Below are 27,151 nucleotides of genomic sequence, written 5' to 3'. Positions count from 1 at the left end.
CAGTAAATATTTCATCTTCCTGTGGTGCTGATAGGGAATAATTTGGGAATTTTAAGCAGCGCAACTTTTCAGATGCTGGAAAGACTTGGTCTCATTTTGAATCTGTAATAGAGGTTGGAATATATTTCATGTGACAACCATGTCCTCAGACCTATTTGTTATTTCTTTTTATAACATAAACAAACTGTCTTCTCATTTTGTTTACAGGACAGTGGAACGGGAGATAACAGCTGCATTGAAGAAATATTGCGGGTAGGAATCCTAAAAAAATAATTTTTTCCAGTCCAATTGTGTTTGCTCTGAAAAGACAAGAGAATAACAAGAATATTGCAATTACTGGTGTTAAAATTTTCCTCTTTTAGATTGTCATCTTTCTAAGTAAAAAGTAGGCAAAATTATTTCCTCAAGAAAAATAATTGAAAAATCTGTAAGAACAACATTTCAAAGCCTGTGGATTTCACTGCTACTTTATGCCTGTACAGCTGACCTTCATGCATGGAGAAGCAGATAATGGGATAAATTATAAACTGAAATGTACAATGATGTTTCAGGTTTACAAACCATGCAAAGTGCATGTTTCCATTAATCATGACTGTCAAAAATCTTAATTTTGAAGGGAGGTCTAGGAAGGTCATTTTCCACCTGGATTTAATTATGTAATGTCATTATTTTCATTATGTCCATTACATAATGACAATGTGCAAAATCTGTAGTTATTTCCATATTTCATTATTATTTCTTTTGTCTTTGTAATTTCTAGTTTATTTTCATGGAGCAAATTAATACACATCCAGACAGATCTTGGCTTGAATTAACTTGGATATTGATTATTTCCTGTGGCAGATATATTTATAAACAGTGAAAAATTTCTGTAATATTTTAATTCATGGTTATTTTGGTTCATTTTCAAAAATTAAAATTTGATCATTCACAATGCCTAAAAGTCTGATGTAATAGTGATTGAAACACAAAGCAAGGTAGATGGAATGATAAAACCTCCCTGTTAACTGTATGTGCTTCAACCTCTTGGATATTCCGTCAACCAAATATTTCCGATGATTTATAAACTACAGGGTTATAAATATTTGGTTTGGAGGTTAGCACTGCATCAAGCCTGTTGTTTCTAAAGGCATTTCTCCATTCTCCCTCAATATGTTAAATGCAGCTTTTAATTCTTACACTGGATGAAGAGTTTATGGAAGGGTGATGATGATATATTGTTTGGACTTCACTGGCAGAACTTTTGCTTAGCTAACATTTACAAAGTAGGCTTTGTTAGGACTTAGGTTCATATTCAACAAGCCTAAGCCATAGTCCCTGCTGGTTTGTTACAAATTAGTGGCAGATATCATGAATTCATGGTGTGATGTGACATTTAGGCTCCCATTTTCATTTTAAAGCAAGGCTTTTAAAATTAGCGGTCAGAGAAACTGGTCTTCTTCCTTTAGTTTCTGTAGTTTGGCTCATGCCATTAAGCAAAAATGCAGAAGAGGCACAATTCCTTCCACACAGAGGAAGATGGGTATGTAAGAGACACCATCTGAGAAGAAAAATGCACTGTTTGACTAAAGATAGTAAGGTGCATCTCCAAAACAATGAACACAGCTGCTGCTCTCTCTTTTTTTTTCTTTGGAATGTTCCTCAAGAAATATTTTTGTCAAGCTTCATGATGAGTAACCTCACCAATCTGCCCATCTTCCATGTCTGCAAACCTGGGCATCACTTTCTATTCTGACCTGCCCTTATGTCTCTGTGTCTAGGACTACACGTAAATCTTCCAGGCTGTTACTCTATAGTCTTTCTGACTGAAGCTCTTTATTCTCAAGGGTCCAAAACTCTCTTTACACAGTTTGATTGCTGCTGCATCCTTTCCTAGTTTTTGACAAATGCAGTGTTACCCACCTCCATTCATGCTGCTGCACAGATCATTTTCCTAGCTTGACATCTTGCCCAGAGACATCTGTCTTCACAACTCACCACTGTCATCTCCTTCTCTATCACATCAAGTACAGCTATTTGTCTCTGATTTTAAGGCCTCCAGTCCATGCTAACATATTAAATCCCAATTTTAGCTTAGCTGGTGATGTCAAAAAGTTACTAAGTTTTGCATCAATTAATTTCTCCAATACTTCCCATCAGATCTGGGAAGAGCCTTGAAAACTTTCCCAGTCAGCTCCATAGCTACCTCCCAATCTTAAGAAGCTCTTTTTTCCCAAGGATGGTGGAAAACCAGTGATGAGGTCGGGGCTCTACCACTGTTTCTCATGCTTGAACATTTTTGTCCCAAATGTTTCTTGTAATACTCTGTCAGGTCAGATATCCAACTGTTCTCTTTTGTACTGAAAAGTGGATTTTTTATGTCAAGGAACTGCTGTATATTACAAAAGCAGTGCTTAGGTACTCTCGTAATACAAATCCAGATCTGCAGTTGTTGTTGTTACTGGTAATTACTGAAACAGCAAGAGTAATAATGTGCCTTTGCTGCTCACCTTGTAATTTACTGGCATCTAGATATTTCCATCCCTCTCCATGCCGCCTTTTTGTCCTGAGCAGATCCATGAAGTTGTAACACAGGTTTTCTACTTTTCTGAAACAGACTGTTTATAAGGAATGCCATTTCTATGGTTTTGTTGGAGGTGCTATTCACATCATAAAGCCAAAGTTTAGCTTCTTTTCAAACAGAAAATATGAAGTTGCTATACAGGTGCCCAAAGGCAGACAATGAAAAGCCACAGCAGCTGAAATACTTGTGTTCCCCTCAGAAAAGACGACTGGCCTGCTGGAATGTGTTTATTATGGGAAGGGCGACTCCTAATACATGGAACATCAGCAAAAGGAAGAAGATGCTTAAAATTCATCCTTTTAAGGAATTCTTCACCCTACTTAGGCTGTCTCTTGCCCAACACAAAGCAGAAAACATCCCCTCTTTCTAGGTGATGTGTTCCCTGCACAAGTCAGGCTGTGGCTTTTCCATGAAACAGATACTTCCATGGTGTGTCCATGTTTCTGCAGTCAAGAGTGAGGGCAGTAGTAAGTGTGCCCCGCGTCTGCTCCATCTGCTTCCCTGTGTTCCCTTCCCCCAGCAGGTGAGAAGAGGCAGGTTTGTGCATGGATCTTGTCACCCTCTGGTTCCAGCATGTGGCCATGGCCAGAATTAACATCTGGACCTGGGCTGCAAATCAGTGTAGGTGTGGCTTTAAAATCACCAAATCTGATGTTGCACTCACTGTGACAAGATTTTGTAGGTTTTTTTTGCTGTCTGCTGCAACACAGGTTGCCACAGCTTAAGTCTAGCCTTTCTTGATGTTGTTTTACCAAATGTATCGAAGCTCTATAGACTTTGTAAACTGACAGATCCTTCTGCACAAAACTGCAACTTCCAGAGAACGCCCCCAAGTACTGAAGCACAGAACCTCTTCCAGTCCTGAAGGAGGTTGATTAACAAGACAGTAACCCTGTTGAGATTGGAGCTGTTGTAAGGCCTCCTGTAGAGTTCATAATCACTGCAGGAATCCTGAACCTCATCTAACCCCATGCACTAATTTATAGCAGCTTCTTCAAAGTGTGCTGACTTCTCTGTCCAGCTCCAGGCACACACTTTGAGGATAGAGAAACTTCTGAGAGCCTTCAATGTAAATAACTCCAGTAAGATCAAGTTAAAGATGTAATGTTGAAACATGAGAGAAAAGCCTCATTTCTTGCTAGTAGATTTAAAAGGCAATTCCTTGTAAGCTTTGCATTGTTCATGGAGGACATGATAGAAAACTTTGAAGTGGAAAATAAAAGTTAGGACTTCACAAATACCCTTTGTTCCACCGTGCATGGAGCAGTTGCTATGCGAGTTCCTGAGACATTGCCAAAGCGAACCTACTCACTTCCTTGCTAAAACACAGGCTGGCCAAGAAAGATTACTTCAGTTCTGGGGTCCCCAGCACAGGAAGGACATCAACCTGTTGGAGCAAGTCCAGAGGAGGCCACCAAGCTGATTAGAGGGAAGGAGCACCTCTCCTGTGAGTAAAGGCTGAGACAACTGGAATTATTCAGTCAGGAAAAGAGATGGCTTAGGGGTGACCTAATTACAGCCTTGCAGTACCTAAAGGAAGCCTAAAAAAAAGAGGGAGAAAGACTTTCCACAAGAACATATAGTGACAGGACAAGGGGGAGTGGATTCAAACTAAAAGAGATTAGGTTTAGATAAGATACTAGGAAGAAACTCTTTACTCCAAGAGTGGGGAGGCACTGGAACAGGTTGCCCAGAGAAGCTGTGGATGCTCCATCTCTGGAGGTGCTTAAGGCCAGACTGAATGGGGCCCTGAGCAGCCTGGTCTCGTGGAAGGTGTCCCTGCCCTTGGCAGGAGGGTTGGAACTAAAACATCTAGAAGGCCACTTCTGACTCAAACCATTGAGTCTGTGATTCTATGATAGTAATTTTGGCTGATTTCTATTTGACTTTATTAGTGTGTGGAACTCAGTATTTTGCTATGACTGGTGGGGTTTAAAGTAAACATTTATTTCACTGTAGTACCTTCAAAAAACAGGAGCAACAAGAATCCTGCCTCTCCACTAAGTTAACTGTTGCAGTCAATATAGGAGGCACTCTGAGAATATTTGCTATGGAGTTAAGTAAGGGAGTGTGTTGAGTGCAGGCAGTTCTTGATTTGCAAGGTAAGTGGAGATTGATCAGGCTATTCTTACAGTCTTAGCTGTGATTTCCTAGAGCTGTGGTAGCTTTGTTGGAAAGAGACCCACAGGCAAGCTGAGCTTTTGATTATTGAAGAGCTTCCTTGTGAATTCCCTGGATATTTTGTTGACATGAGCAGTGTCATTGAACTGGGTAGAGAGAGGCACAGTTTGAGTGTTTGGCCTGCAAACAGTGTTTGGCTGCAGAATGAGAAGGCAGCAGGAAGCTGGAGGAGAAACAGGAATGCAGAGAAAGGGCTGGAGAAAACCCGAGCACAGCCAGTTAACACAGAAAAAGCCACGTCCCTTGAAATGGCATGGAGCAGTGGGGAGACAGGCTGGGGTCTGCAGGGGAGGACAGATAATTTCTTTCAGAGGAGATAGAAAAAGCCATTGGGAGGCAGTGAAAGGACATGGACTCCAGCTGTGAACATCCGCCCCAGTGAAGGACTGCTCTCCTTGGTGCCATGAACCTCCTGTGCAGGGAGGGATAAGCACCCACAGATGGCCTTGAAATAGGTTGTGACTCCTCGTGGCCACAGGACATCCACTTATGAAAATGACATTTTAAGTGTGATGGCTTTGATAAGTGATTTTCTTGACTCCCTCCACCCTGTGAATCTAATCAGAGTTTGTAAAGCACTGCACTTCTTATTTGAGCAACATAAAAAAAGAATGTAAACAGAATCTAATTCTGTACTTTTCCCTTCCCCGCTTGGGATCCCTGGCTCATTAGCAGTCTTGCTAATTCTTTAGCAGGAAGCATTAAGGATCGACCCATCAAATATTCAGAGCCCTTTTCCAAACCTCAGCAGCCATATGTGCCATGAGATCAGCTGCACTCCATCAGCTGATTGAATTAAAACAAAAGCAGAGGTAAATTAGAAACTGTCTGCACAAGACAAATCCTGTGAAAACATGAAATTCTACCAAACACACTGTCACTGTGAATAAGCATCACAGTCAGTGGAGCACACGTCAATACTTAGAGGGGAGAAAAATCAGTTTCTTAGAGGTAGGTTGTTAGTTCAACAACTGTGAACTGCTGCCTTGTAAATGTTAATGACTCTAAGATCCCACTGGCTGCAGTTAAGCTCCTGGTGGAGTCGGACATGTGAAGAATTACAGAACACAAATATGGTAATCAGCAGTATATTTCTAAACACTCCTGTTGCTTTCCAAAGCAGACGCAAAACCCTACAGGTGGAGTGAGACCCACTTTGCTGCACAGGCTCGTGCAGGAGCTGTCTCTGCACCAGCAGAGCGTTTCTTTGCAGTCTCACTGCTGGGCAGCATCAGGAGGGAAGTGAGAAGGCCAGCCTCAGAGCAGCACCTTTGTGGAGACATTTGGGTTAGCTGTTGTGACTGAACCTGGTGGTTGCTGGAGGAACACACCAACTTCAGGAAAAAGAGAGATGGTTGAGGAGAGAGAAGGTATGGAGACCTGTAAGCAGCTCCAGTTTGCAGACACTTGATTAGTCTCATTGAACACAGAAGTACTCCAAAGTGTCAGAATCATATAAAATAATGTATCAGATGCATAAAATAGCACTTTTTTCATTGCAGTGTTTCAGAAGAACTTCCACAGCATGTCTTTGCTTTTAGTATCCTAAACTTAGTATCCTAAATTTCAGAGGGATTAAAGCATTATTTTAGGTGATGTATACTGTTCATTGCATTTCTTCAGTATTATTCTTTTTGTCTTTCTTGCTCAAATAAATGAAAAATCATACATACATAAGAGTGCTTGGAAAATCTAGCATTTCACTCAAGGACTAAATCCCAGAAACACTAAGACACATTTCAAGCTATTCAATTCAACCTGCAGCACTCACCTATAAACATTGCCCTTCTTACCACACCTACACCCAGCTCATCTGTACAGAACCTTTTCTGAGCAGTCACTGTGCCTTTATCAGCTTTCTTCAGCCAGCCTGGGTACTGCTAGTGGTGTGGACAGCAGCACTGTAGAGCTTCAGCAAGCTCTGCCTGGAGCTTCTCCAGCTTCTCAGTGAGAATTAGCAGTCCATACGGTACATTGGGCTGTTAGAGCAAAATTAGCAGCAGTACCAGAGCTAAAGATATTTTGTCTTTGTCCACATAAGCTGCAGTGATTACAGAGAGCTGTGTACACCACCATCCCCTTGACTCCTCGCACCATGAAAATTTCAGGACACACCCTCTGTATGTGGTGCCTTGGACTCCCTCTATGTATCTGCTTAACCCAAGGTCTTTCTCCCTCCAAAAGGCTGGAGGGAGATTGCTTACTTTTCACACATTTTGTCCCGTTTCATGCTCTCTCAGATCATCAGAGTCCCTCTCCATATGACCTGTTACTTATTGTTAGCTCATCTGAATAGAACCTGCTCCTGGTTTGGCCACCATGCATGGCACATCCTTTTAATTGCCCACATTGTGGTTTTCAACTGTCAATACACCTTCACAGCCAACATTTTAAACCTAGACATGTAAATATTGCTTCCCTGACCCTTAACAGATAGAGTCTGAGGCACAGAACCCCATGTAAAATGCATTAAATGCTACACCAACAGTTTTAATGTCAACCAACCATAAATTAGTTGTACATCAGCTGTTCCTTTGAATTTTCACTCTTCGATTTTTTTCTGCTTCCTCTGTTTTTGTTGAAAATGCTGTCTCAAAGGAATCTGAGGTTGGAAGTATGCTGTATATTTAAAACTTGAACATAGTAAATCTTGATGTCAGTTAATAAATACCACCTTAAAAAGACAAAAATTATAAATTTGTTAGTGGAAATAGGAGATCAAGATAGAAACTCATATGTGGGACTACAACTTAGAACTAACACGACTCAAAAGGTAATCTATCTTTCAGTCTGCAGGATCTGGAGGCACAGTCTGTGCTGTTAGCCACTCATGTGCTGGGGCACTGACATTTTCAAGTACAGCAAAACCTGGTGTTTTTTTTGAACTGAATAGGGTGCTACAGACAAAAGAGACCCCATACTCCTTTTAGAATTCAAATAGCTGATATGCAAAGGCTTTGTGGTAGGGAAAGTCAGGTCAGTGTAAAAATGAAACACTACAGTGCTAATTTGGTGGAATTAATTTTTAAAATTGCTGTTTTGTAGCGAGTGTATATACCCTGTTATTTGATAAAGCAAGAGAGAATCCAGAATGAATTATCCAGCCTCTCTGCTATGCAAAAACAATCCAGTAAAATACTTACTAATTTTTTCCTCTGTTTAGAGTGCTTTCACAAAGCTGGGGAAAAAAGCACTATCACCATCTTGTTCCAATACAGAGAAATGATTCCTTGTTATTAGGGGCAAAGGGCCAGATAGAGCCTCATTTTGTGTAGCCCTGCCACAGCTCCTCTGAGGCCAACAAAATTAATACCAAAATAATACCAGAAAGGATCTGTATTATCAGTCCTAACAAAAGAAGACTAAAATTTGGGCAATAGCAGGTATCTGCACTGCTGGGAGCCTGGGGCTTGAGCCTTCAGCTGCTTTCTTTAGAGAAAAACTGACTTTCTACCCTCTTGGTAAGACTGACACAAAACAAATTGAAACCACAGGGAAGTGTGACTTGAGATGGCAGAGCCCTTCAGCAAACCCTATGGTGACAATGGTTTCCTCCTTGATTAAACAGGCATCAGCCTGTTTCCTCCTTGATTAAACAGGCAGCGGAGGGAGAGGCAGAGCCCATACTCCATGTGTTGTGGGCTGCAGAGCCAGGCAGTCATCGCCCTGTAGGGGGATACAGTGTGGGTAAATGAAGGCGGTATAGAATGTAATCTTATCCCCTAAAGAGTGTCAGCTGAACCAATTACTAAAGATTAGGAGCAGGCCTGATCTTAACAGGCCACACCTGTAGCCAATAAGAACAGTGCTATAAAAGAGTGGATTGGTAGGAACTGGTGTCAGAGGACTGCTGCAAGGACTAGGAAGAGTCAGTGCTTAGAGGAGCTGTCTATGAGAAACATTGAGGAGGTATGAAACTCTGGTGATATGAAAATCCTTGTACCACAATAAGAGAACTCTTGATATATAAGACAACATTGCCCCACAGTCCCTGACACCTGGGGACACAGCCCTGGTTTGTCCTGTGAGCCTGCAGGGTGACAGACCTGGTGCCATCCCCATCTTAAGCTGTGTCTCTGAAAACAGAGCATTAAAACCTGCATTGCTTTCATCTGTGGGTTTCAGTGGCTGACACTGCACAAGTACTTTGGCCATGCACCTTCTCCTGTCTCCCACACTGATATTTTCAGTAGATATTGCCTTATATCTAGGAAATTCCTCTGTGGTGCCTGATTTTCCACAACTGGAGATGAGCAGCAGGAACTCTCCCACCACTGTCACATTTTGGTCTGACCCAGGATGCATGAGCTCTCTGTTTATGTCTGAGAGGCCGCTCTCCTCATTTGGGACAAATATTCTTTTGTTAATCTCACTTAATCATATTTAGGAGCAACACATGAGTTAGCAGTTAGCTTCACTTGGCAAAAAGACTTTAAGGAAATTGTGGGAGAAAAGAGGAGTCTAATAAAAGGAAATTAAATCACTTTCAAGAATATTCTATTGCAATGTCTGTACTAATAAGTGAAATGGTCTAATAAGTGTTCTCTTTGCCCGAGGCTAATCAGCAGTGCATGGCTTGTGCCCAAAAAGCTAAGCTCTCTCCCAGCCATGCCACAAAGTGGATTCACCCATGCTGCCTGTTGGGAGAGACCCCAGGCATGCAGGGTTTTTCTTTGCAAGAGCTGGCCCCAGAACCCTGCTGCTGTCAGAAAATACCATTTCATGATATGAATGGCTGTGAGCCAGCACTCAGGTGTGATCCCCTTGCTGTGTCAGGAGGGATGCAGTCAAATTTTCTGTGGTTTCTTCCTGCCTTGTGCAAAACTCAAGGATTTTATTTGGACAAAAAAAAAAAAAGTGGTTGAAAATCTGTAACATTTCAAATTCTATGTATTTTGTTTTTGCCATTGTAGTTCTCTGCCCTTGGGACATACTGGGTTGGGTTTTTCTTTGAAAATGTAAAATTTGGTTTTGAAGGAAATACAAGAGCATATGCAGCCACTTGTCTGCAGTGATGTTAATAGCATACTTTAAGAGAGGCTGACTAAATACCAATCAAGTTTTGACCAACCAAAATGCCACAATATCTGTCCTTTGTGATTAGTGCTAAATGCCATTTACTGTGTGTGGTGCATTGTGTCATTCTTAAAGTTATTTAGGATTTAGTAACTTAGGAAGTAACATGCTGTCATGTGGGCTTCAAAAGTGAGATACTTGGAAATAATGCAGTTATTTAATGTACAGATTTTTAATGTTTTCTGAAATGATGGGCCTATGAGTGAGTTATCCAAACAGTCCCACTGTACAGATTATAATGAAGATGGTGATAAAACATGATAAAACATTACATTTCTGACAGTTTCTGAAAATCTAATTTTTGCCAACAGAATTAATTTAATTTAAAAAAAGACATTTTTTTGCAATAATATTGACTAAACTTAAAGTCACCCAGACATAAAAGGGCTTACATACAAGCTTCTGTTAAAAACCATGCAATTTTATGTAGAAATTGCAAGCCTGTCACTTTACCCTTGGAGGGGAAAAAAGTTATTCAGAGTAATGACAATAGCTTGGTGGGAGAGAAAGAGGGCTTCACACAGTAAAAACATTTCTCTCCAGCTGTGTGGGCTTTCCACAGGATTTTTTTTCATTAATATTATCAAGTTATTTGTTGTTTACTCATGAATGGTGAATAAATACTGAGCAAATCCAAGACATTGTTAATTTTTCTCATATTGCATGTACGCATATGTAATGGTTCATTATAACTCCGCATTTCCAGAGTATTCCAATGTAAATGAAAAGAGCCCAATTAAAAAAATTGTAGACCCTGATCCAACCTTTGTTGACTTCAGATCCTGATTTTGAATTGAGCACCGAAAGAGAAAATCATGCCTATTAAATTGAGTAAACATTTTCTTCATTTATCTGGGTGGCTTTTTTCTGTCAGAGAAAGCTATTTTTTGCTAAAAATGCCAACCCTTAAAAACTTAATGAGTATTAATGAAAAGCTGGAATAATCAGCATGGACAAAAAGAGGGTAATTTTCCTCAGACATTGTGTTAATATGAACTGAGTCCTGAAAGGCCTGTTCTTGTGGTTTGTCAGAATAATTCTTATAGGTGATAGGTACCAGGTATGTATGCATCGATAGCAGAACAGACTGCTAAATATAGTTGCTGCTGCAGCAGCTGGTTCTCTCTCATGTTCATCAGATGAGAAAGCTCAAAGCTGCAGCAGCCTCATAGCATAGGAAGGATGATGCTTGAAGAAAATTTTTCATGGGAACAGAGACATGAGCTTGGTTTTTCACTTCAGCCACTTCAGCCTTTTTCCAAGCACATGGACGATGTCCATCCTGCTATCTGTGGGCTATCTGTCCCACAGGGACAATGAGCCTGCCTCAGCCTAATGAGCCTACCCAGATTTGCTGTGTGCATCATCACTTTGTCCAGGCTCTGTGACCACTGCAGGTTCTGTGGCTTTCCAAAAAAAAAAAAAAAAAAAAAAAAAGGTGGTTGGGGCTTTTCCCCATTAGATTGAGAAGCAGTGTGTATTTCTAGCCAAAGCAATCTGATCTGCACACTTTTCCTATCTAAATTTTCCCATCATATTTTGCTGTCACTTCAGTTCTCTTGAATCCAAAGATGACATTTCCACCCTGTCTTCCAGGCTCAGCCTGGCTTTCCCTCGCTCTTCCCTCCCAGGCAGCAGCATCTTTCATCCTCCCTGGTGTCTTTCTGCTCAGAGAGCTGCCTCCAGGCTCTCTTCTCCTAAACAAGCTGCCTTTGTCTCTGGGCCCTTGGAGTCTCACAGGAGTCACTTAGGCTCTCTGATTTTTTTTAAGACCCAGGATTAGTATCTGATATCTTTTTTCACTTGTCTGGGATTTTCCACTATCCACACCTAGACCCCTCTGGAGAGGCAGGGGATAAAACCGTGGCCCTTAACCTTTTCTTTTCCTTGGGTAAAATCTTTCCAGGTGCTGATAATCTTTAGCTATCAACCTTCTCATGAACAGATATTAGCTTTTTTTCCTTGTCGTCTTAGCATATGGTGTATAAGGCATTACATAGTAAAAAACAGCCATAAGGAATTCATAAATTATACATAGGCAGATTCCCCAAATCATCAAACATTCCCTTCTGTTAAAGATGTTCCCTATCAGTTATTTTTTTTCTGTGGTGTATGGACCTTTCCATATCTTGTCATCTAAGCTTTCATGGATTTTTTTCTTTTCTTGTTTTTCTTGTTTGTGGTTTTTTTTTTTAGTTGGGGATTTTTGTTTGGTTTTGGTGGGGGTTTTTTTTTTGTTGTTGTTTTGTTTGGGGTTTTATTTGGTTTGTTTTTTGTTTTGGTAATTTCAGTGAGTTCAGATTTAAAAGAAACCAACAGGAGATTGGTTTGGTTTTTTACCCCTGTCTCTGTCCATCTTTGCCAGCAGAAACCATGCAGCCTGGGTGAACAAGAGAAGGATTTCTCAGCTTAGATAGACACAGACCCAGGGTGTTTGGTTTTGATGTCCTTTCTCACATGCTTCACTTGGCAAAAGATAATTCAAAAGCCATGGCAGCTAAATAGCGTGAGTACTAATAAACTCAACACATGCAGAAATGGGCTGATCCATGATTGCATCTTATTCTGCTGTTGAAGTGCCTGTATTTTGAACAAGAGCCATTGAATTAGTATGCAAAGTACACCATAGGAAGCATGCAGGATGTAGGGCCAGCAAGAAGTACTTAGTTGTGATGAAACCATTATTGTATGATCTACTGCAATGTGTCCTCAGTTTTTCCACAAAAGATGCCACTCTTGCTAAGTTTTTAAGGCCATGTTTCAAATAAAATCTTACAAGTACCAACTTTGGTGTCTTTAAAATACAAACCAAGGATTTTAAAGCATTGTTGGCTTGGCAGATGCATTTTTATGAAGCTCATATCCCAAAATAAAAGCACTTTAAGAATCCTGCAATTTAAAGTGTGTTAAAGTAAATGGAAATGGAGCGTTTTTGGAGATGAAGATAAGGAGAATCAAGTGTTGAAACCAACAGAGATAAAAGGGGAAATTTAGCTGATCATACACCCATCCACCACAGCCTCTCCAGCTCACCTCCGCTCATCTCTCCACTGCTCTGGTGCTGTTCCTGTATCCAGAAGGGATTGGGTGCAGGGTGTCCAGCACTGCAGTTTTTCTGTGTGGAACAAGTGAGGCTCCTGCTGTGAATCACACTCATGCTGCTGCCTCCTCCTGTTCCCTGGGTCCATGAGAACTGAGAGAGAGCACCCAGCTCCGAGTTCAGGGCCAGACACAGCCAGTGTGAGCACCCCGTGCAAAACAGACTCAGCACTGACAGCTGAATGCTTTGTGTTAGTTCTGAGCAGGAGGGATTTGAGCAAGAACCTCAAATCCAAGATGTGAAATGTTATAAAGATCTGCAAAATGAGATGCTTCGTGTAGGAGAGCGCTGTTGGTTCATCTGACTCCATGTAAGCTGTTGGTGGCCAGGAGGTCCTTCTGATCTCACATGTCTAGCTGGGTCCTGCCCACACAACTTTCCCGCACCCTAGTTTCAGCCCCAAACCCCCTGGATGTATAGGTATAAGGGAGTCCCTGTGTAGCTCAGCTGGGTTGTGGATCTAAGAAGCAGAAAGACAAAGAGCATGGAAAGCAAAGTACAGCTCTGCAGGTGCATTCAGACTAAGCCAGAAGGAAATTATTCTGCTCCTGTACTATCCAATGTTTATGTCATTTATCTCAAAATAGAATTAAGGTGTGAAAAAGCCTACAAAATGCACAACTGTATTTCTCTGTAAAATTACAGGGTTTCTTCTTTTTGGAATAATGACTGTAAATTCCTTGGTATCATGGAGACTACTTAAGGTCACATTTACCAAAGCATACTTAAAGAAAGTTCAGACCTTTTGTGTCTGACACATTCTGATTATCTGTCTGGAGGCAAGGCTCCTCATTTTGATATGTAATGAATAAAATGCACAAATGGAAGGAATGAGGATAATGAATTTGCAGGATAATTTTACTAATTATCTTGTTGCTGATCATAAAACTAAGGCTCTGCAAGTCAATCCTACCACAGCTATTAATATGCAGTGCCTAAAGCTGTTCTTGTAACATTTATTATGCATCTCTCTGGTTCTGCACAAGTTGATAGTTTACTATTAAATTTGTAAAAGTGGGGTTAGTAACAAGTTCATTGTTCTAAGCGTAACATGTAGATTTACACAGGTTTACTGAAGTCTGAAGTAAATGAAAGCACATAAAATAAGATTTTATTTTACTGTGTGAATATTACACGATGAGTTGAGATGGAATTTATCTCACCTTGTTGTTATCTGAAGATAGGCATCTAATTTAAGTTAGGATTTTAATCTCCCTACATGGGCACAGGAGAGAGAATGGGACAAATTATTCTCTGAAGATGCCTTTCTCCTCACTGACTACACAGGGATCTCAGTCTCTTTGCTATTTTATTTTTTTTAATTAAAGCTAAAATGGATTCAAGTTTGTTGTTGAGAAGTGGTGAATAGGAAAATTTTCAACAAGGAAAAGAGTCAGAAATAAGTAATAGTACAATGAGGTTGTGATTGACCCACCAACCATTTGGATGACAATGTTGAAGAGGTAGTTGGAGGACATATGGTCAGTCCACAGTGATGCTCTGCCTTTGGGAGCAAATCAAGAACATGAAAAACTATCTGTCAAAGTGAGAGGGACAAGCTCAGGAACCATAATGGGATGCTCAGTTTTGACTTTAGGAATAGGAACCAATGAGTGAGGGTGAAAAATTACTGGCAAGAAAGACAACAGCAAGCACAATACTGGAGAAGTGAAAAGTGGGAGGAAGGAAGTGGATCCTGGCATCTATTTCTTCAGCATTCAGAGGACCAGGAGCTCAAACTCCTCCCTCCCCAGAGCAGTGCAGAATTGTCCCCCTCCCTGTGTAACTGACCACAAATCCCCTAAACTGTTCCTGTGACCTTCACTGCTTTGCTCTCCCCTATACAGAAGTTTAGATATTGCCCATTATTTCTCCCATGTAGAAAAGTCTGGTGTTTAACTCATTATGGTGCAAAAGGGAATCAAAAGATAAAATCTGTAGGCATTAGAAATGAGGAATTCTGTAGGGGGACTCTGTGGCATGGGAGTGCTCTGGGAAAGTGGCATGGTAGCTGTGACCTCAGTTCTGTGTCATTCTGCCTGGTCTCCACCTCTCTCAGTATGTGTTTAAGCAGATATTGGCATCGCCCATGTGATGGAGAGCATTGTGATGGGCATACCATTTTTTCTTAGAAAAAAAATACAAATCCTCCCTAAAAGATCTATTCAGACTACTCCTGCAGGTAGCTAAGATACCATAAAGTTTTTGATAACTAAATCCATTTGGTGTTTTATCTCACACGTCAAATAATTTCCTTCTGATATTAGACAAAACTACAGCACAATAAAAACCAATAATGATCTGGCACTTGGCTTAATAAAAGAGTCTTTTGAACTACTATAACAACATAGAAAAGAGGTCATGCATTTCAGCATAGATCTTAAAGTTAGCTGGAAATATTTATAATATTAACAGAAGAATCAAAGCTGCTTCTGTGCCAACCATGCCACAAATAAGAATTCTTCAAGTAAGGACTTTGGAAGCCCCACAGGACTCTGCTTTAATAAGCAAGTCATCTAAAAGCACTCTTGCAGACAGCCATGGGGTACAAAATAACCCAGACCAGAAATGATGTGGCTGCAGAGAGACATTGGAAGCAACAGGTTCTCTCCAGATAACAGGATAAAAAACAAGACCATTTTGAAAAATAAATATTTTTCATGTTGCCTTTTTATTTTTTATTTCATGTCTTGCTTGGGCTTTTCTCACCCATAAAAGCTCATCAAAAACATTAAAAGAAGAAATGGAATGCTATTTGCAGGTTTTGGTTTTGTTGTTGTATGAAATGGAGAGCATACTGTGCTATAAATAAAAACTTGTAAGCAAATTAAAACCTGCCTAACAAGAGATTAAGATGGTCTGAAGTCACTGACTCAGATCATAAACAGTGCCGCCGTTAGCTGAAACCATTAATCACTGTGGGACGAAATAAAAGAGGAAATTTGTTAAAAAATAAGCAGGGGCAGGATGCTAACTCCAGGGGCATGCTGTTTGGCTCATTAATAATGTATAACGAAGCGTGTGCCAGATCAAAAGTAAATCACATGCAGCTGGCAGAAAATGAAATGGCATTAGGCAAAGTATTTGTCTAGCTATGAGGCTATTTAAGAAACTGCTGTCTATTAATGTGATGTTGATTAAAGCTTTTCAAATTAAGCTTTTCAAATTAATTTTTGCTCATAGAAACCCCATCAATAAAACATGGTATATGCCTTTTATATATATGCATGCACACATATGGGGATACCCATATGTATGCATTATATATTATAAATACCGCAAATATTTAGTCACAACTTTGCAAAATTACCAGGAGGTATCAGCAGCTAATTAAATCATCCTCACATTCTTATTATAATTGATAGTCTGTGTGTGTGTGTACTGAATAATTGTTATTTGTCTGTGTTGTGATGCTATTTTTGATATGACAGACTTTGTTGAAAATCTATAGCAGAGGGAAAAAATGAGTGCTGATGTCTCATCCCTGTTTCTCACATGTAAAATTGTTGGTTTCAAAAATCTAGAAGGGACACACCTGTCTGCTGAGCTCCTTCATCTTTGAATGTGTTGGCTGAGCAAAAGGTCGGGAAGCTGAGATGCAGTTCTTACACAGACAGGTGCTTTTCCACCAGCATTCTGGTTTTACGACACTGGTGCACCCATCAGTAGCTGAGGTTAGACTCATGCAGGGGGCCAGAGACGTGCTTCTGCAGCTGGGTGCAGTGTGGACCTGTTTTCAACCCAGTGAAAGGCCGAAGCACCAGGCCTGGCCTGAAATACCCATGGTCTAACCCATAGACTGGAAACACGAACCTTCGTCATGCCTGTTGGGCTGGCTTCGGCTTTTTCTACCTTTGCCAGAGGTCCAGATTCATCAGGAGAGAGTGGGCAGTATCTCCTCCCAAAACTCAGCAGGGTCTGAAGGTCTTGAGTCTTTCATTAGTAAATTTGCAGATGACACTAAGCTGGGAGCATGTGTCAATCTGTTGGAAGGTAGGAGGGCTCTGCAGAGAGGCTTGGAATGGTTGGATGGATGGGCAGAGTCTAACAAGATGCAGTTCAATAAGTCCAGGTGCCAAGTCCTGCATTCTGGCCACAATAACTCCCTGCAATGTTACAGGCTTGGGATGGTGTGGCTGCCTTCCTACAGGCAGAAAGGGACCTGGGGGTGCTGACAGCCGGCTGAACACGAGCCAGCAGTGTGCCCTGGTGGCAAAGAAGGCCAAGGGCTCCTGGCCTGGATCAGGAACAGTGTGGCCAGCAGGAGCAGGGAGGTCACCCTTCCCCTGTGCTGGGCACTGGTCAGGCCACACCTTGAGTGCTGTGTCCAGTTCTGGGCGCTCAGTTTGGGAAGGATGTTGAGACGCTTGAGCACATCCAGAGGAGGCAACAAGGCTGGAGAGGGGCTGGGAACACAAACCCTGTGAGGAACCACTGAGGGAGATGGGGGTGTTTAGCCTGGAGAAAAGGAGACTCAGGGGTGACCTTATCACTCTGTACAACTCCCTGAAGGATGGCTGTAGTCAGCTGGGGGTTGGTCTCTTTCTCCAGGCAGCAACTGACAGAATGAAAGGTCACAGTCACAAGCTGCATCAAGGGAAATATAGGTTAGATATTATGAAAAAGTTCTTCACGCAAAGAGCAATAAAGTTCTGGAATGCTCTGCCCAGGGAGGTGGTGGATTCACCATCCCTGGATGTGTTTAAGAAAAGACTGGATGTGGCACTCAGTGCCGTGGTTTGGTTGAAGGGAACGGATTGGAGTCGATCTTGAAGGTCTCTTCCAATCTTGTGATTCTGTGATTCTGTCTCGTGAGAAGCAGGAGCCCTTGGAGGCTGGTGAGATCTTGCCAAGTCTCCAGCGCTGCAGTTGATGTGGGTGGCGGAGCCCCTTTGCCACCGCTCTCTCTGCCACCAGGCACTGGAAGGGCAGCGCTGTTCTGTGTGCTGCACAACGAGCGACCCCGCACTGGCGTCAGAGCCCCGCGCTTGTCCCCGCGCAGCAGAGCCCGTCACCCAGGGAACACAGAGCTCCGCAGCCGGGAACACACCGCTCCCGCAGCCTGGGACACACAGCTCCGCAGCCGGGAACACACCGCTCCCACAGCCGGGAACGCACAGCTCCCGCAGCAGAGCCCATCAGCCCGGGACACACCGCTCCCGGAGCCTGGAGAGCACACAGCTCCCGCAGCCTGGGGGGACACACAGCTCCCGCAGCCGGGAACACACAGCTCCCGCTTCCTGGAACACACCTCTCCCACAGCCGGGAACACACCGCTCCCACAGCCGGGAACGCACAGCTCCCGCAGCCTGGGACACACAGCTCCCACAGCCGGGAACACACAGCTCCCGCAGCCTGGAGGGCACACAGCTCCCGCAGCCTGGGGAACGCACAGCTCCCTCAGCCTGGGGACACACAGCTCCCGCAGCCGGGACCGCACAGCTCCCGCAGCCGGGGACACACAGCTCCCGCAGCCGGGAACGCACACAGCTCCCGCAGCCGGGAACACACAGCTCCCGCAGCCTGGGACACACAGCTCCCACAGCCGGGAACACACAGCTCCCGCAGCCTGGGACACACAGCTCCCGCAGCCGGGAACGCACAGCTCCCGCAGCCTGGGACACACAGCTCCCGCAGCCGGGAACGCACACAGCTCCCGCAGCCGGGGACACACAGCTCCTGCAGCCGGGAACGCACAGCTCCCGCAGCCTGGGACACACAGCTCCCGCAGCCGGGAACGCACACAGCTCCCGCAGCCGGGGACACACAGCTCCTGCAGCCGGGAACGCACAGCTCCCGCAGCCTGGGACACACCGCTCCCGCAGCCTGGCAGCCCCGCGCCTTCTGCAATTACCAACAATGCTTCGCTTCTGTCACCGCTTACTAAAAACATGGCACAGTTACCGAAATAAGTGAGCACTTAAGGGAAACCCAGACCTTTTATGTCTGCCACTTATTTCCTGATTATCTTCCTGGAGGTCAGGCCCTTAGTTTTGACACTTAATGAATAAAATGCCCACGTTGCAGGAAATGGGATAATGAATTGTGAAAAGACATAATCAGCAATGACTAAATAATTAAGGGAATTGAAATGTAGAGTCATGTGGGAATGTATTAATAATAACATGATTTTTCCATATGCTAAAAAATTCTGTCTGTTTTTATGAAATCAGTCATCACACATGCTCTGTGGAAAAAAAAATTAATGTAGACTAATATGAACTGTAATTAGATGTTCTGCTTTTAAACAGCTGAATAAAAGATGAAATCATATAGAAAGTATATTTAGATACAAGCCAGAAAGTAAACTGATTATTATTCATAGTGCTGTTAATAGGAGCTGTAATTTATGCATCTAGTGGGAATCGTGTTAGGCAATTAGGAAAGGGAATCACACTTGACTTCCCTTTATGCATTTACATATTTATATATTTTTCTATATCTTGCCAATGTCTCCATCTTTTCAGTTACCTTTAATCCACAAAACTGCTTAGAATAAGACCTTTTACACTGAAATTCTCTGTTGGAGCTCAAAAGTTGGCCTTCACTTAGATTAGAGGAAGCCACACAAGCTTATCTTTGATCTTATTTGTCCCCTGACACTGGACTTTTGCAGGTCCTCAGTACTACATGAAGAATGGGACTTTTTAATTTTTCTCCACACTTTGCCTTCAAAGGCTTGCAGCAGAAATTATCCTGGCAGTAGATCAGGATTGTGCCTGCTTGTGCTCCTCTCTGCCTATGCTACCTTCTCCCTGCTTACCCAGGACCCAGGCACTCAATTGCTGTAGTCTGCACCTAACAAATCCTGGAATCCTATAATTCACCACACTCCTAGCACTGAAATCCCAGTGATCTGGATTTTGCTTGTTGGCAGTGCTGAGTTCATAGAATATACCATCCACTATGAATATTTAATACTTTCAGAAGTTCAATGCAAGAATGCATTGTGCTTACCTTGCGCAATAACATGGCTAATGTTTTAATCTCAAAGTGTCCTGGTATCTAGTCACATGCTAATGCAGACTTGCAGAAATCCCATAAAATATGGGTCAGCTGGAGAGGTTCACATCACCAGATATGTTTGAACAGATGGGTGGGCTGAGGGACAGAGAGCTGTTGTGGTTTGCTCAAGGTAAAAAAGCAAGTGGCAGAGCAAAGATTAAAATGCAAGGCATTAGATCAGCAAAGGATTAAGTGTTGTGTTCATCTGCTTCATTTCCAGACATATATAACATGTATCTCAATTAATCTGCAGATTTGGAAATATTCCAGCATTTGGAAATATTCAGCCCATAACTTTCAAGAAAAAAAGAGGCAGGGAGACATGACAGAGACAGGGAAGGGACAACAAGGGACTACAGGATGGGATGGACCACTGAGCCTTCTCCCATAGGGGCTGTGCTGCCACTGGCTTGCAGGGCAGTTTCACAGGTAGCCTGTCCCCCTGAATGTGCAGGAACAATGCAAGGTGATAACCTGAGCCAAGTCCCCACTCACAGCAGATAAGAAAGAGATTTTCCTCTCTGTTTAATGCTGAACTGAGTCAAACTATCCCATAAGCCTGACATTGGCTGCTACTAGACCTGTCTGAGATGAGTCCTGGGTGAGCCTTGTAATACATTTCCAGTCCTAAACTCCAGGTCATTTTGCTCTGACTTTACTTGCCATGTTTTGCTAAGGCTGTTCTTCTCATCACTTCACTGGGTGTGATACTGCAGAAGGAAAGTGAGTCCCCCCAAGGCATGGGGCGCTTCCCCACTCTCTCTGTTCCCTCACAAGCCCTCCTAGAGATGAGGACCTGGTGTCTTGGCACAGCCCTCTGGCTGCAGGGCTTTCATTTTGGCTGTGGACCATCTTTTGTAATTGGGCTGGCGAGGGCTGCCTCTGCTTCTGCTTGGGGCTGGGTCTGCCAGTGCCAGCTGCTCCCCCTCCACCCAGGCTGCAGATTGCCCAGCAACACCTGGCACCTCACCCTCTGACAGTCCCCTCTGTCACCCTGTCCTGTGCAACCATCTCCACAGTACCACTTTTAGCAGACATTATGCAGCCACGACCCACTCTTTGGCACGCCCTGACACCCTCCTCGCCTCTCCCTTTCCAGAGCCAGGAAGCAGGAGGTGCTCTGGGAGCAATATCATGTTAAACTACAAGCCACAGAAGAAAAGAAAAGGCAATAAATGCATTTCTGTGCATTCCAATAATGCTATTTTTTCATCAGACAGAAGGTGATTTTAATTTGGCCCCCATAAATGCATCTCTCTCCCAGGCGCTGCACGGGTCTGGCTCATTGCATTTGTTCTCTGTTGAAGTGTGATGTCTTGGGATGGATCCTGCAGGCTTAAAATAGAAATGTTCCTGCTTGCTGCTGCTGATGTATCATTGGGTAATCATTAAATAAATTCAGTGTTTTACTGCATTTACAAAAACACATGATTGTTTAACAGAGTATATTACAGAAGATGGAGGCTTTAATGGTCTCTATGGATTTTTAGTTTGTAAGAGTACATTATGAAGCTGTCTTGGTAGGGTGCTGTTTTCATATGTGAAAGAAGTTACTGGCGTTATACATCATTTTTATATCTTGTTGCTAGGCAACATATCATAGTGCAGTTATTGCAAAGGTGTCTGCTTCCTCGTTAAAAATCTTCATGTTGCTCCTTAATTCTGCAGAATTAGCCCTGTTCTTGATCCTATTCTGCTTCCTCAGATATCTTTTGATTGAGGTTTCATCCGTTAAGTTTTGGAGAAATATAACAGGTCTTTTATTAGCTGAATTTGGCGTTGAAGCCTAAAGTGTGTGCATTAGTGCTAATCTTTAGTTTCCACCTTCATCGCAATTTGTTTTCACGTAGGGAGCCACGCACTTCCATCCACTTGGGATTCAAAATCAGACAAGTAATTTGAGTGGTGGTGTATTTAAGATATGTCCTATGACAGCTAGGGTTAAAAAAGCAGCAACAACAAAATACAGGGACTACCTAGGGTATTCTGGGAAACTTATAATATTCCCTTTCAAACTCATTTCTTCTGCTTTTCAACACAATCTGCAGCTCCTGCTTCAGCATAGCATTGTTGCAAACTCCTAGTGTATTAGCATTTTCAAATCCAGAGACAGTTTTGCCTCTGCTTGGGTCAGGTTGTGCAAGATTTGGGGCTTTATAGGACTGAGCTGACTTCATCACCTCACTTCATTCTCACCTGGAGAAGGCAAATCTATTTCAGAAAAATGCAGTTGGCAATAACAGGCAGTATCACTCACAAATATCTTCCACACAACAAAATAACAATTTTTTTTTTTCTGAGTTCCAGCATTTATTCCCTTCATTACCACTTCTCCCAATCTTCTTTGACTTGGAGAGCTGTCTGCTAGGGCTGTATGTGCTCCCCAGGCACAGAGGTGGCTCTGGCACGTGTACCCCCCAGATGCTTTTGCAGGCTCACGTGGATCCATGGCACATGAAGGGGCTGCCAGCACTAGGCAAGGGGGAACTGGAGGCTTCCACAGACCTCAGCATGCAGCAAATGGCTCTTTATTATCCTCATCCCTCATACCTTTGTTGGTAGTGTATTATAACTCCTTTCATTAACCAAACTTAATGCACTGGCAGTTAGTATACCTACTGTTCATTTTGGGGCAAATGGTACTATTATAATATCTGATTTTAATTAAGCTGTTCTGGATAAAAGCTGGCATGTTAAAAGCTTTGTTAAATGCTGTTCCTTGGTACACACCCACACAACAACAACCAGTAAGTCAATGGGATTTTGTCTAACATCTCCCTTGGAAGATATAATTTGAGGTGTGGTATCAGGGCAGTTATTTCTAAAGGCGTGTGCACCAGAGGTGGGGAGGAGTGAAAGAAATGTGAAAGAAGTTGATTCTCTTATTCTTTTTAAGCTGTAGAAGATTTAAAAATAGGTATAAGACTTATGCTCTAAAGCCTACTTTTTAAAGGATAAATGTGCAAATAATTAATTTATAACAGGACTAATTTCACAATTCTGTGAAATTTTAATAGATAAAATTGCAAATGAAAGAAAAGAAATTGCAAAGGCCGAAATGTTTAACTTCATGATGAATCAATGTACCTTACTAAAAAATACCTGCAAATAATTTTGACAGTGATTTAAAGCTGATTAGTTAAAGCAGATAGTCTGAAATAAATGCCTACCTGCAGATTTTACCCCAGAAACACACTGGACTTTTTCTGAATAACCACATGGCTCCGTTTGCACCCTACCTACTTCCCTGTGACTTGCAAGGAAAGGGACAGGGTGGACTCACACTACTCTTCCATTGCTTCTAACCACACAATTTACCTTTAATGTTTGGGCCTCTGGATGGTACAACAGCTTTAACACCGTTCCTCCAGCATAGTTAGTGAAAACCTTAGCACTGCTTTCCCACCAACAATTCCTCTGCTCTGCACCTCTGTCTGATCCTGCTGGAAGTGAATGATGAATATCCAACCTGACCAGCTTTCCTCCCCACAGTGCCACAGGAACACAAGAGTACACTTGTGATCACTGAAAAAGCTGTTGCTTCTCACTCAACAATGCACTCCAGAGCAAAACAAGCGGTGAGACTCCAACTCACACACCACATCATGCCCCATACCTATGTTGTACATTATTTCACCGGTTTATAAAAAATTCAGCTCTGATTTCCAAAGGCACTGTAGTTCCATGGGTTCCCATTGCTTCAGAAGGGCTGTCCTTGCTGATCAGCAGGCCAGATGTGCAGCAGGATTGCCTCTTCTTCCGCCTGCAGCAGTACCTCCCATCATGTCCATGAGCAGGTTGTCAGCTCAGGAGGTGAAGTGGCAGCCTCCTCCTTGGATCAGTGGCAGACATGAAACTGCACACTGCCCTGTCCAGGGACACACTGCCCCACTCCAGGACTGTGCAGGGGATGACAGGCAGCCTTGCCCTCTGCCATTGCACTCATTAAACACTTCATCTGGGCCTAGGGGACAAGGGGGTGTTTCTATATTATGGTGAGGTAGACGATGCTTATTTCTGGCTGCCACCAACTGGCATAGTCTGCAAAATGCCCTGCCCCAAGCAACTCAGTTTTTCAGTGCTCTATAGGGTTTTATGGATTAAAAAATAGCTGTGGCCAGGAAGAGAGATGTTACCAACTTCTCTTTGCTATGCACTTCATTAAAAAACCCTTGATGTTTTACTTCAATATATTCTCTACTTCCCCACTGACTCTCTAGATACCTGTAATTCTTAGAACACTCAAACAAACAGGATCAAGGCAATTTTGTTTGTCCAATGTGATGAATTTTCCAGCCCTGTTTGTTGTCTTTCTGTGAATCTTAGTCTCCTAGGACCAGAGCCAAATTTGACACCTGGTGCCAGCCAACACCTGATAGTCCAAGTTCTTTTGGCCAACATTCTTCCAAACATATTAGTGCCAGAACCCTCTACAAAGCTGATCATAAGAATTATATGGACTGGTTTGCTTCACAGCAGCTCCCTGATCAGCTCAGTCATGATACATCTTTCTTGTTGGAGCCCAACAGCAGCATCTCACCATCTCATGTCACCATAAGTGGTCTTGCCATTTCTATTTCACTCCAAGTTACCAGGGAAAAAATAAGGAACTGTTGTTGTTATCTTATTGTATTTCATATTTCTGGAGTCCCATCTTAAAGTCCATACCTTCTTGCTGGTCCTATTATGCAGCTCCTCTCTGCAGCACAGTTCCTCATGGCTTCCATAGGGGCTCCTCCTGGGCTCTCGACCCAACCCCCTTTTATCCCAGAGCCCTTCATGAGCTACAGCTGCTACCCAACCAAGGATCCCACAGCTGTAGCTCATCCAGAGCAACAGGACCCACCTATCTAATACATAGGACTCTCACTACATATATATATTCACAAGGACTCCTTTATAACAATACATATATTCAGGCCCCTACAAGGAACCAAAACAGAAGGAATGCTGAGCCAATCAGCATCTTCAACCATGGGACAATTTTTCTGACATCTACTTTCCTGTATTTTAAACATGCATGCCTTGGCCCTTGTTGGTCTTCCCTCATCTTAGTTACTGTCACTTGGTTAGGATACAGAGGTGAATGATGCTTTTGATAGGGAGAGATCCAGAATGTGTTGGTTACCCCCTCCACTGCTTCATCCTTTGAAGTTCAGCCTTGTCTGAAATTCTCTCCTAAGTTCAAAAGATTCTGAGAGATCCCAAATCCTGGGCTCCTTTACCAATAATTATGTATCTGTAGCTTTACTTGTCATGAGGCATTGCTGCCAAAGGCACCTCTACCTTAACTAGGGCATTCCAACTTCAGGCTCTTGCTATGTCTTATGAAGATGTGGAAGTGAATCTTTTAAATTTGTATATCTGGAGGAAAAAAATTATAATCCCCTCACTACCCTGGAGCATTCGTTCTTCTGACAGCTTTCAATAAAGTCCTGACACAATGTAAGTTCATCACTGGAAAAGTGTTTAGCTTATGTCATGACCTGCAGATAGTTTTGGAGACTTTTGCAGATTTCACATCCATCTCCAGCTCCATCAGTTCAGCCTTCTACCTGTTTTCTTCACAAAATCTCAGTGCACTCAAAAAAATAAGGTGGTGATATATCATTTAACATGTATAGGATTGACACTTCTAAGTGATCCTTCAAAATTGCTCAGATGTCCAGTCTGAAAGGGATAGAAACCAATTTATTCCTATGGAGATTTGTCCAAGTAGATTTTGTACTTTATTGCCATTTCCCATGAGTATCCTCCAGAGGATACTCTAGGCATTGGGAACTCTTTTGACTCCATTTGCTGAGGTATCTCTTCAACTTCCCACTTCCAGCTGGAAAATCAGAATCCTGATCAGCTTGTCCCTCTGTTGCTCTTTAGGTAAGATTTCTCCCCCTGCATCTCTATTTAAAATGCAGTTGTTCATTACCAAGAATTCGTGGTCCCTGTGGCCCAGCATTTGGAAGAGAGGAGCAGCTTCCTTGACACTAACTCTGGTTTTCTGCGAAAGGTTTTCCACACAAACTCAATGACCCACATCCCCTCACTGCTGGCACTGCTGACTTGGAGCCCAGTGCTCTGACACACCTCACTGATAAGGTGCCAAGTGGCAAATGCCCTCCCTTGCTCTGGCAAGGGTCCGGATGGTGGTGGTGGTGTGCCTGGGGCCACCTCAGTCTTGTCACTGTAGAGAAAGCCAGTGACTCCTGCACTGGAAACTTGCCCCTAGAGCAAAATCTGTGTGGAAGCCCCTCTTCAAAAACCACAGTTAATGTCAGGTAAGTTACCTTTTTCCCCCCTCAGTCTCTAATTAGACATCCCAATTATGCAGTTTAATCTAATTAAAGTAATGATGCAATTATACAATAATTGATACATAATCGGCATGCAAAAACCTGTGTAAGTATTATTTAACCAAGAGAGTAAATTTTAGATGAACCTTTTCAGTCTCTTAAAAGTATATCATTTTAGCAACCAGCTTGAGGAAGAGATTTTGCCTACTCAAGCATTTATAAATCCTTACTGTCACTAGTAAAATTCCTTTTACTTACTATTTATGGGCATTTAGCTCCCATTGACTTCAATGGAAGTTGCCTCTGAGCATCCACAGACAGAAGTAAAGCTTAGAGCCTCCAAAAGTCTCACCACAATTATCTCATCCAAAGATGGCAAAGTGCTATGAAGTCATTTCAAGAATGCCTAATACAGGATTACCTGCTGCTAGAGATGATAAAAAAATAAAATAAATCTTATTGTAGATTGCAAGAGGAGACAGTTCTATGGTACCTGTACTGGTACTTTCTCAATAAACCTTACCACTTAAGATAATTTTTTTTAATTAACTGCAAATTGCTTTCTCATTATCCAAAATAAATGTGCAAAATGTGCATATTACATATGCACCACACTTGCAAATATATAAACTAAGCCTTAGCTGTGTATCCACCTAAGGTCTGATGCACCAAAATGATTGTGTGAATGGGGATGCAGGAGTCCTGGCTCTAATGGTACAAGGAAGAACCTGGTTTTCTTCACTCATTTTTCTGAAACAGATAAACTGACAAGCATGTGTTTCATTGTATGAGGATGTTAGCTGTATCTGCAATAGCCAAAGACCCATGTTCTGAAATGACATCAGAGACCTGGGGGCTTGTCTGATAAAAAACAGGATTTCTTCTCATCCTTGGATAATACTTCCTTTAGCCTACTCCCCATCCCCTTTCTGTTGT

The 27,151-nt window shown here is 42.5% G+C and overlaps 1 protein-coding gene across 1 annotated transcript in view; it reads left to right on the top strand.

Annotated features, from left to right (window-relative positions):
* Positions 1–27,151, top strand: part of AFF3 (ALF transcription elongation factor 3) — a 266,527-nt gene that overhangs the window by 99,212 nt on the left and 140,164 nt on the right. The window contains exon 4 of the mRNA XM_059493960.1: positions 208–252. Coding sequence (XP_059349943.1) covers positions 208–252 — 45 coding nt within the window. The remainder of the gene's footprint in view (positions 1–207; positions 253–27,151) is intronic.

The sequence above is a fragment of the Ammospiza nelsoni genome, chromosome 2 (assembly GCF_027579445.1).
Source record: "Ammospiza nelsoni isolate bAmmNel1 chromosome 2, bAmmNel1.pri, whole genome shotgun sequence".
Lineage (NCBI taxonomy): Eukaryota > Metazoa > Chordata > Aves > Passeriformes > Passerellidae > Ammospiza > Ammospiza nelsoni.
The sequence above is the reverse complement of the archived record's forward strand: the minus strand, read 5'-3'. Positions and strand labels throughout refer to the sequence as shown.